The 11,994-nt window shown below is 38.2% G+C and overlaps 1 protein-coding gene across 1 annotated transcript; it reads left to right on the top strand.

Annotated features, from left to right (window-relative positions):
- The first annotated feature begins 806 nt into the window (after positions 1–806).
- LOC104911680 (cGMP-inhibited 3',5'-cyclic phosphodiesterase A) lies at positions 807–11,988 on the top strand. The gene is made up of 5 exons (XM_010713621.3): positions 807–1,026; positions 3,165–3,368; positions 6,874–7,029; positions 8,361–8,601; positions 11,521–11,988. The coding sequence occupies exons 1-5, from the start codon at positions 856–858 to the stop codon at positions 11,766–11,768; spliced, it is 1,020 nt and encodes a 339-aa protein (XP_010711923.1). The 5' UTR covers positions 807–855; the 3' UTR covers positions 11,769–11,988.
- Positions 11,989–11,994: the final 6 nt, after the last annotated feature.

Below are 11,994 nucleotides of genomic sequence, written 5' to 3' on the forward strand. Positions count from 1 at the left end.
GACCGGGCTGCCCAGGGCCCCATCCAATCTGGCCTTGAACACCTCCAGTGACGAGGCATCCACAGCATCTCTGGGCAGCCTGTACTATCACCTCACCACTCTCTTGGTAAAGAACCTCCCCCTGACACCCAACCTGAATCTTCCCTCCTTCGACTTAAAACCATTTCCCCTTGTCCTACAGTTATCTACCCTTTCAAAGAGTTGACTTCCCTCCTGTTTGTAGCCTCCCTTTAGGTACTGGAAGGTTGTAGTGAGGTCACCTTGCAGTTAAGTGCTGTTCAGCTGCATATGAATTCATTCAATGCATCTCACAAAATCTGCCACTGACAGGGACACATTCAAGCTGTTTCTAAAAGAGGCTGGTAAGAGGATTAGCAGCAAAGAAGTAGAAGTCTAGACCTTGGATTGGAAAACATGCATCTACACCTACTGAATTCATAAATGCTATTCTACTACTTTCAGAACAGACAGTATTTCACAGACTAATCTTTATGGTGAAGCAATTAGATGAAGGTGTTGGAAAGATCAAGTTACCCACAAAGCTCCAGCATGTCAGTATTATTGTCAGTACTTTTTGTAGTTTGAGAGCAGCCTCTGCTGGAGGAACATCCCTGGAGGGATCTGAAATTGTACCTTTCCAATTGCTTGCTTTACTGCATCAGGTCAAGTATGCATCAGAAAGCATTCAGGTCAGAACATGTTTACTCTTCAGTTAGCTACTGTGAATTCTCCACTCCTTCTGCTTTGCTGTTCCCATATGTTTCAGCAAGTCTCTGAAGAAAAAAAAATGGTCGGGAATTTTCTAAATGTATTTATTTCTGTTCAGATTCTGACAGTGGAATCACTCACGGCCATATGGGTTATGTGTTTTCGAAGACATACACACCTACAGATGACAGCTACGGATGCCTAGCTGGCAACATTCCAGCTCTTGAGTTGATGGCTCTTTACGTAGCTGCAGCCATGCATGATTACGATCACCCAGGAAGGACTAATGCCTTTTTGGTGGCAACAAGTGCTCCTCAGGTAATTAAGACATCACTGTTAAGTTCAGAATGTGACAGATTTCAGTTGTCACTGGTGCCTGCAGCTTAAGCACAATTCTACCGAATACCAAAGTAGCTTATCAAAGTGACAAAAATAAACACTTACCTTGGGGATTGCCAGTAAGTCTCTTTACACACCCTCACCACATTCTATTACTGGTACTGTTAAGAAAAGTGTAGATAAAATGTCATGGTGAAGGAGAAGACTGACACAATTTATAACTGGGAAATAAAGGAAATATCATTCTGCACAATAAGGCACAGAAAGATAAAAAGAAACAAACAAACAAAAAAAGCCAGTAAAACAAAACAAACAAAAAGAAACCACCACCTGTGTAGTTGCCACGTGCGCCAGACAAGTAAGTTTCTACTTACAATCATAACAAATATTTTCTATTGCTCCTGCAGTATATGAACAGCTGCAATCTTTTACAAACGTATCTTTACTTTCTGCCTCTATCAGGGAAAAAGATCATCTTAGTTTTACAAATGAGTAATTGAGACTTACCTAAGGTTACATGGAAATTGCTGCCAGTGCTGGCAGTGAAATTCAGCAATTCTGATCGCTGTTTATTGGCTTAATTATGAGATCATCTTTATTTACTTTACGTAGCTGACCTGCTTGGCTTCAGCATACTGTGTTGAAAGAGAATTCTGTGCACAAAGGAAAAAGAAAGGTATTGTGATGGTGCAAAGTTGGGTAGGGATGCAGAAGTTCTGTATCTGCTCACTAACTTGGATCCAGACTTCTTTCTCACCAAGGGCAAATCATCTGGCCATGCTTTGTGCCAGTTTCTGTCTATAAACTTATAGTAATGCTCCTCATCTTTGCAACATGTTTTTGTCATCAATAACTCTGATGCTCTTGCTGGATAAATAGCCTGATGGGAAACATGCTATTACTGAACTCATTTTTAAAAGTCAAAAAAGTTAAATAATTAGCTTTCATGTATTGCCTGTAGTTTGAGAAAAAAATAATGGACAAAGTTCAGAACCTTCTTGGTTCTTTTGTTGTTTTATTTTGTTTGGTATTAATCTAGTATCGCATGAGATTTGGACACTTGTATTCAGAATTTGTTTTGTACATATATATGTACAAATAATTTATAAATATATATATATATCTATATTTCACCACAAGCCGTATGAGCTTTCAGTAAAGCTGAAGTGCTGCTGGACAAAAAATATGCCTTGAGGAGTGGGGTCTTGGCAGCAAAATATATGTACATTAAATTATTACTGTGTAGTTAGACAAGATAGACTGTAAACCTGCATTGCTTCAGCAAACCAATCTCTGCAAGAAATAATAGATTCTATTCTTCAGGATAAGGTAGAATTTTTTACTTCTAGATAGCAAAATATAATTTAAGTGAAAAGTAATGAAGAAAGCCTTAGCACTGGAAGATATGTTTTTATATTTCTGTAAAGTAGAAAACTTTACACAGAAACATATTTCCATAAAGGAAATAGTCAAGAGACTGAATGCTGCTGAAGTGAAGAGACTTCCTAGATTGTTGTTGTCCTGTGAAGTCCACTTTCTACGTCTTTTTTTAATTTCATTTCTGAGTGAAATTGCTATCACAATGAGATATATGCATCTTGGCTTTTAAATATTTAACCAGTTTTGGAGAGTTGTGCAATGTTGAGTTTCAAACTGGAGTTTCTTCCTTTTTTTTTTTTTCTTCCGAGTTTGGAGTAAGTCTAATATTGACAAAATTGTCAGATACAAACCCAAAAGATAGTAATCTTTGCTAGTACTAAGACTGGCTCTGGAAAACAGGGAAGTGCAACTTGATAGTATTGATAAGGCTTATATGTATTAAAACAAACAAATGAAAAAGCATATTAGATATTCGTTGTCAGGTGATGTGGTTTAGTATGGAACCAAAGACTCTTAAGCATGAAAAATCCAGATTTTAAAACAGATTTTAGCTATCACAGCAGGTCAGCTGTCTGCTTCTAATTCTGCAAAAATCTTATGATGAAAACTCGGGATATTCTTTACAAAATTAACAAAAACCAAATCTGAACATCCTTCATTCATTACACCCACATCATTCTTATTTCTGTAATCACGATGTTTCTTTTGCTGAGCTGTTTCCCATATTGCTTTCACAGGCAGTACTATACAATGACCGCTCCGTCCTGGAGAACCATCATGCTGCTGCTGCTTGGAACCTTTTCATGTCGAGGCCAGAATACAACTTCTTGGTCAACCTCGACCACGTGGAGTTCAAGCATTTCCGCTTCCTTGTCATCGAAGCAATTTTGGCTACTGACCTGAAGAAACACTTTGATTTTGTTGCCAAATTCAATGCCAAGGTAACAAGATCCATTTGGATTTCTGGTGGGTGGTCAGAAAAGTTTCTGGGGCTTGTTAGCATCACAGTGAAATGACTCAAAATCTTGATGTGTTGCTTTTTCTTCTGAATTTTCTTTCAGCTACTATAAAGCATTCTGATGAATATTAATCTCTTGTCATTTTTAAATTATTTCAATTTAGTGCCATAGCTTCCTTCTTATGGTTGGTTGCTTGGTGTTTTTTTTGTTTGTTTGTTTTTGTTTTGTTTTGTTTTGTTTGTTTGTTTTTCCCAGAAGTTGGTTTAAGGTAGGCTCTGTTGATAACATACAGAAGGACATTATGAAAGGCTAATTTAATCTGTTGAGGATATTATGCAAAATGGGACAATTTCATGAAAATCCCACTTACATCCCACTTTTCAGCATTGTTTGCTTGTTTGCTAACATTTTAGATGTAATAGCACTCAGGGAGAATAATCAGAAGTATTACCGAGTTTCCATAGTATCTGAATACTTAATGTGACTTTTTATCTGTTTAATCATACTGTTCTGTTAGGAAAACACAGAAATCATAATGATTTTGAAATTCCAATTTGAATGCAGTGAAAGGATGATCCTTCTCTCTTACTTTATTCCAAACAGGTATACCCCTGAGAAAGAGATCACTAGAGATCCTTCCTTTTCACTCTGTTCAGGGAATATAAAATCACAACTCTGGGAATATATCTTAAAAATTACTGTATAGTTTCAATCCAGTTTCAGTTTACTGGAAATAGTAACTTGTCAGGTTACTTTAATAAACTCCATTGCTCATGTAAACTGTAAGTACATTACCTAAATAATATCTGCTTGGGAACTGGTATTGCCTTCTCATTCCTTGAATAAAACCAAGCACAGTGTGTTTCCTGTCCCCGATTAGGACCTCCTAGCTGATTTAGTGACATACCTATAATGTTTTCTTGCGGTCTTGCATAGGCTGGACCTGTACCCTGAAAGTTAGAAGCCTGCAAATGTGTGACTGGTTTTGTTTTTCATTATCCTATAACATTTCTCTTTGTTAGGCTCCAAGAAGGTGTAAAAAAGGCCTTAAATTATGGTTCAGGGTAGAGAGAGAACTTATTTGGAGATCCATAAACATCTTAACTCCCTCTGCACTTCTGTTCCTCATGTTCCAGATGCCTCTGGTGATATTAGAGGGGATTCTCTTTGTCTTTTAAACCCCTTGACCATTTTCACCTGACTAATTTTTTCTTTAGTAGTGAGCTTTCCAGCAGATTCTCATCTGTCAGGGCTACAGTGACAGTAAAGCACAGAGAATTTAGGCTGTCTGGATATATCCTTTGGTTTTGACAGGACAAAATAATTCATTTCTGTGAAGGTAAGCAAAGAATGAAAACAAAACAAACAAAAACCAACAACGACAAAGAAAATACAACAAATAAGCTAAACCTTCACAGAGGTATAAACTGTCTTAACTGTAGAAGAGGACAAGCTTGACTAGCAGTAAATGCAGAGTAATAAGCATTAATTATGACTGCTGAAAACTATATTTATGTTAAATCTATCAGGACAACAGTAGACGGATCACTGTGTAACTAAGCATGGTTTTACCTGAGACACTGAAGGTAAATAAGAGAACAGTTTGATGTATCACGTCGTGCTAACTCATTATAGATTTGTAAGGACAGATATTTACCTTCTTCTTTGTCCTGATTGCTTGAATAACCAAATGGCCATGCTTGGAATAAAAAGTGGAAGAGAAGGTTAAAATACTAACCAGTGTTTGTGGCTGACCCTAGCTTTCCCTGAGTAATCACTGCCTTAAAAGAGATTATTTGGGTTTGTTAGAAAAGGCTTTTTTGGACCAGAGTGTTCTCACACAGCAGACCTCACACGTTTCTTTGCGAGGAGGTGTTGCAACTCTGATAAACTGAGCTCTAAATGATTGTGTTATTGAATGAGTAGCTGAACTGCAGTTCATTGTACTGGGACTACAGCCAGAGAGACTATAGAAGTCAGTGTAAACTTATGTAATGTAAGCATCCTCCTCCCATAAAAGCTTGCAATCTGGAAAATAGCAACAAGAAATAATGAAGGAAGTTCGCTGTGTGTCACTTTCGTGATATTAATGTATTGGGGAGGTTACTCATAACGCTAGTTATGTTAGATCATCTGTATTAATGGCAAAACTCTCACCATTGAGAACCCATTGCTGTATGGGACAGGGGATCTGGTGACTGGAAACATTTAAGTTTCATTTAGTCATAGCACAACTTTCTATCCATTTTCAACTATTGCAAGCTTGAAAATTAAAGCTATGTTACAAGGAGGATTTGAGTTTAAAAAATTGATAATAAAATAAATTCCTCCCCACTAGGAGATAAACTAGATGAAAAAGCTGAGGTGGAAAAATGTGACTAACAGTAGCAAAAGGTGATATCACTGACTGTTCAGAGATGGAAAAGGCTGAAGTCTTCACTTTTTTTTTTTTTGCCTCAGTCTTTTTGGGTAAAATGTGGCTTGAGGAATCCCATATCCCTGAGATGTGCTGGAAAGTCTGGGGCAATGAAGGCTTGTCCTCAGTGAATGGGATCAGGTTAAACAAACTGACACACACAAGTCCATGAGAGTTGATAGGATGCAGCCATGTGTATAACTGCTTGGTGGAGAGACTGAAGTAGATGGAGCCAGACTCTGCTTATTGTTATCTTGTGATGGGACAACAGCCCAAAGTGAAATGCAGGAAATCCCATTTAAGAACAGGAATGGATTTGCTTCCTGTGAGAGGGATCATATACTGGTAAAAAGTGATCAGAGAGATTGCTGGAGATACTCAAAACCCAACTAGACACAGTCCTGAGCAGCCTGCTCTGACTGGCCCAGATGTGAGCAAAAGGAGTGGACAAGATGAATTCAAGAGGTGCTTTCCAACCTCAACCTTTCTGAGACTCTTCGGCTTTAGAGAAGTTGATAGCACATAGCACATTTTATTGCAGGGAGGTATAGGAAAAAGTAAAAAGGATAAAAAAGTGAATCCATTCCAAAAAAAACTAGATCAAATAGGGAAGTGGGTCTGTTACATCCATCTTCATGCTGTAAGAAAATCACTATGGCATTTGATGGTAATTTATCTTTGTACACTAATTAGGTAGTAACTTTTTGGAAAATGTTAGGGAAAGGTTGTATTTGTCTATTTTCCTAGTAATGCTTTCAAATTGAGACATTATTTGCTAAATATTAGTTGGTCATAATATTCATTGAATATTCATATTCAATAATATTCATAATATACAACAACATTCATTGTTTTTCACTTATTTTTCTTTTCAGAGATTTTTCTTTTCAGAGATTCATCTGCAGATCATTGTACAGATAATTGTAAATTCCAGCCTCAGCTTAGCTTATCTGCTTGCACTCATGGTTTTGTTAAGCAGCTGAACAGCAAGATATCCCAAGGCAGAATTTTATCTGTGAATGCATTCTTACCCAGGATTACTGTCATACTTTTCCTTTCTCTATCTGCTAGGTGAACGATGATGTTGGGATTGACTGGACTAACGAGAATGACCGCTTACTGGTTTGCCAAATGTGTATCAAACTGGCTGACATAAATGGGCCTGCAAAATGTAAAGACTTGCATCTACAGTGGACAGAGGGCATTGTCAATGAGTTTTATGAACAGGTAAATAAAAGCACGTCCAAGATAGTATCTTCTGGTTGCATGTTGTGTGCTAAACAGTCCTGCAGTATGCTAGTGTTGGTGCTGAGTGAAATTGCAGAGAACAAGTCTGATGGAGTTGCCTAGAGTTCAACTGGCCAACCCTTTTGCTGGACTAGTGACCTTCAGTGCCATTTGGCACTGAAGCTTCTGATGTGTCCGCAAAGTATAACATTTTGGTGAAGATTGTTATAAAAACCAATAAAACAAAAACAACACATGGAAGTGAGATATCTTTTCTCTGTGCTTCAAAATTGAACTTTCATTTGTTGACCTTTCAAGATACCAACATGTTTTTGACCAGGTAATATTGTCTGTCTTTGGCTTTTGGAATATTGAGGTAAACTCAGGCAATACATATCTTCGTGGAAATGAAACTGTCCAGATTCTAATCTATGCTCTCAAATGTAGATACCTGTGTTGCATTAATGCATTAATTTGCATAACAAGATTGGTTAAGGGGATTTTTTTTAACTGAGGTGACATTTAATCTTGACATTTCTGCTCAGCTGAACACTTGCTGATATTACCAGAGGTTTTTATGTTATAGGGGTAACTTGCAGACTTTGTAGTGCAAGAAAGTTCAGTTTTCTGTCATAGGAGGACGGAGATAAAAGTCGTCCTATACCTCCCCTCCTCTGTGCCCTCTCTTCCCAAGAAAAGCTAGCAAAAAGCTTTCTGGGAAAGATTTACTGCTTCTGAGTAATGCCTACTTTGATAGAGATCATTCTAGTATTCCCAGGAAACACTTAATTATGACCAAAAGCCAAAAGGAATTCTTTGTTTAAAGATATGTGTAATAAGGACAAAATCCACAAGAAAACTAGGTCAATGAGGTGGCTGGGGCTTGTAGCTCCAGGTAGGTTGTTCAGTTTTGTCCCCTGCAAACAGATGACTGACTACTAGGAGAATGAGCTAACAATCAAAATCAGAAAACATTCCAGAAAATAATGTGAAGAAAGAAAGTAAACATTGGTTTTCCAGCTTTCACACTCAGTGTAAAGTGCAGGTCAGTAGTAGTGGACATCATTTTGAATAGTTATCAACTAACATTCTTGTTAAATTCAAGCTATTGGTAGTGAGTCCTCTTGCAAGAGTAGAGCTGTAATTCAATTAAGCATTTGACGTAATGGTACAGTCATAATGTCATGCTGGCATGTTATGGAAGTGGCATTCCAGTAGGACTATTTTTCTTTCATCATTTTTAGTTGGCTTGGTGTGCAGTGCTCCTTTTTGTGTCACATTTTTTTTTTCCCATTCACTTCAGAGAAATTACTGCTATTTTTCATCTCCAGGGTGATGAAGAGGCTAGCCTGGGCCTGCCTATCAGCCCTTTCATGGATCGCTCTGCTCCTCAGCTGGCACACCTCCAGGAATCCTTCATCACTCACATTGTGGGACCACTATGTAACTCCTATGACTCTGCAGGGTTGATGCCAGGAAAATGGATAGAAGATAGTGATGAATCAGGAGACACCGATGAGCATGAAGAGGAAGAAACAGCAGAAATGGAAACTTGTGAAAATGCTGAATCCAGTAAGTTGCTCACACTTTTATTTTCTTTTTTTCCAACAGAAGTTCCATACAGTGATCAAAAACTAAACAGTCAAATTGTAGAATCACAGATCAGGTTCAAGGTGAACCTCTCCAAAGTTAGAGAGATTCAGTGCTGTCCTTGGTGAAATCATCAAAAAGCTAATTGGAGATGAGATATAGGGGAGGGAGTGTTGTCACATTAGCACTCCCTCCCCTATATCTCATCTCATGTCTAGAAAACATCAGCCTTCATTGCCCTAGTGAAACACTGATACGCAGCCTTTTCTCTAACAACCTCACCTTTTCTCTTCTTCCCTACACCCTTCCCTGGCTTACTGAATCTCATCTCCTTTTTCTGTTGGGAAAGCTGAGAAGTGAAAAAAAATTGGTAATTGCTATAAGCCATATTAGGACCAAAAATTAAAATATCCGTCTCCTGATGTGACCTTTATTCTCTAGTAAGATTCAGATGTTGTTCTTGTTAACACACACACACACAAACACACGTACACACAAACACACATACACGCATACGTTTTAAATTTAGCAGGATAGTGTGCACAAAACTGAACAGCAAGCATTAAATAAGCACGCACTGGTTTATTTTAACACCTTGTGATCTATCAGATCTTCAAGATCATCTCTGTAATAGAAGGTAGAACTACGCATTTCTATGGCAGATTCAGGCTTATGGAATTGATTATCGGGGGAAAGCTGTGAGATTGATAACCGGCAGAGACCCCAAAGCACTGGAACTAATGTTGCCATATTAAAAAGGAAGATTAAGGATGTTCTCCTCACTTATCCATTCTAAGCTCTTGCCTTACTTTTAAATCCTCAGTCACCATTTGCCTCATTGCTATATTCTCTTTTGTATCTCTACAAGTTAAACAATGCTGCTTTTAAGTTAAAAGCACAGAACAATAACACTTGTCACTTTGAAAATAGACCATTTTTTAGTCATCTTCTGTTTTCTTTTCCATGTTCTACCCTGTGATAATATTTATTATTCATGCTGTTGCTTTTAGGCTGTGTATCTTTTTCAAAACCCTAAAAATAAATATATCAAAAGGTTTGAAATATCCAAACAAATTCTTCCTCCTTCCTTCTTACTGAATGTGAGTTGCTGATTTCAGTCATACATACATGTTAAAATCTGCTTTCCTCTCATTCCCTGCATTTTCTGTGACTGTATGGATGTTAATTACATATCTACAGGATCTTTTGTGTGGGTATAGTCATTGGAAATTTTTTCCCATGATCAACACAGTTTTGGATGTTATAATTTTTTCTCTGTGAAACAAAATAAAAGTTTGAGATGTAAGTTGCATAGATATTAAGCATTGTGTTGGTGGAGATCTTTTTCTTGATGGAGGTGTCATTTAGATAGATGGAAATATAGTTTTTGCAGAAAACGTAGGTCCTGATTCCCTGAAGAAGCTCAGTTAAATTTAGAGTTATAAAACTTAAGGTAGCTTAAAATGAGTTATTGCTTTTATCACTATGCATGGACATGTAGTTTTCCCAAATTTTTGTTGCAAGGATGCAAATTAAACAGACTCATTCCTTGGTTATTCAGGCAAATTTTAGCACCACACGCAAGTTCTCACCAGTCTCTGAGGTAGCGGCAAGATGCGGGGTCACCCGGGAAACGAAGGAGAGAATGTCCTGCTGTGGCATTGGCAGAGCAGGGGCTTCTTATTAGTGCTAAACCTGAAGGTTTCCTACAGGGAACCAAGGGCTTTCTAATGAAGGATTGAGTTGGATTTGGTCTGTGCTCAGTGAAAAGCTCTTTGTTTCCAGTTCAAAAGCTTCAAGGGCTAAACGTTTTGGACCCTGACACAGGCATACTTTAGGCAACCTGCAAATACTAATCCACGCAAATTTATTTGGTACAAAACATTCCTCTACGTCACTTTCTTTAAAAAAAGAAATCAGCAGTTGTCTTTGGAGAGGTTATTATTTCAGTTCTATGACTACCCTTGCCAATGTTAATGATCAAGAAAACTTTTCAAGCTTTGTAGTTTGAGTTAAGAATCTTCTCTTTCATTTTTGTGGTGCATTGTGTTGGATAAGCTATAGAAACATTGAAAAAAAAGACACTTCTCTTTTTGTGGTGAGGTACATTGTGTTGGGCAGGCTATGAAAACACTTCAGACAGCAGAACACTTGTGGTGCAGTTGTGTCAGGGTTCTTGAGAACTAACTATGGCAAGAGCATTCTGTAGATTAACAAGAGGTGATTGCTTCAAAACCAGTGATGAGTAAGCTCCCTACTAGTATTTAACTGTATGACCACTTCATCAGTGGTCAAACTCTGCCATTGGAGCACTGTTGTGCAAAAGCTTTAAGGTAATCTCTATTGCAGTGATGCTGCAGCAAATCTCTGTCTTGGAAAAGACAACACAGGAACGTGTTCCATCCATTCATTACCAATGTTCATTAATTTTCCTCCTGATCAGACCAAAGCTAAAATGTGAGAAAACAAAATCAAGAATATTTTTCCAGAGCGATAAGCAGAGATCCATCTGGGGATGAGAGATTAATGTGGGTGTATAGAGTAAGTTGCCCAGTGTCTTGAAGCACTTGATTCCAAGAAAGTGAGTGGAAACAGCTCAAAGACCTTTGTTGTGCACAAAAATTCAGGCACTAGATGTCTCTGTGAGCTGAATGGTCAGGGATGGCATGCAGACTATGGCAGGAGAAGGCTGGGGTTCAATCAGTGTGGGAAATCAGCATTCTTTCCCAGAGGTCTGGGGAGACATGGCTGTCTGAGTTTTTAGGAGTGTTTAAGTTGACAGTTTTAAAAATCTATTGGTCCCTGTTTGTCATCATGCACCCTTATCCACTTCCTACACTTTCAATCCATTCTTCTCCCTTCACAGAAATCAGTACACTAATATCACATGGTATTTTACAGGAAAGAAGAAGTTCAAGAGGAGGAAAATCTACTGTCAGATCACTCAGCACCTGCTTCAGAACCATAAAATGTGGAAGAAAGTAATTGAGGATGAGGAGAGGTTAGCTGGGACAGAGAAGCAAGGCGCGGAGCAATCCACACTGCACCCATCTTCAGAACAAATTCAGGCCATCAGGGAAGAGGAGGAGGAGAAGGGGAAGCCCAAGAGAGATGAAGAAGAGAACACAACTGTAGAACCGAATCAATGACAATATTTACAGCAGTATTTTAAGACAGATTGACTTGTGCACGGACTCTTTCTCAAGCCAGCACAGCATTTAGACACCACACTGTAGAAGTATGGGATTATGCGCCTACAGCTGTTTAATTTGTTTCTCTTTCCTTTTTATGATGAGGTACATTGTTTAAACTCCTGTGCTCAAGGAAGCTTTCACACTGCTACACCGGCTTTTACAGACTTTCTTTAAAGAGATT

Source organism: Meleagris gallopavo, chromosome 1 (assembly GCF_000146605.3).
Source record: "Meleagris gallopavo isolate NT-WF06-2002-E0010 breed Aviagen turkey brand Nicholas breeding stock chromosome 1, Turkey_5.1, whole genome shotgun sequence".
NCBI lineage: Eukaryota > Metazoa > Chordata > Aves > Galliformes > Phasianidae > Meleagris > Meleagris gallopavo.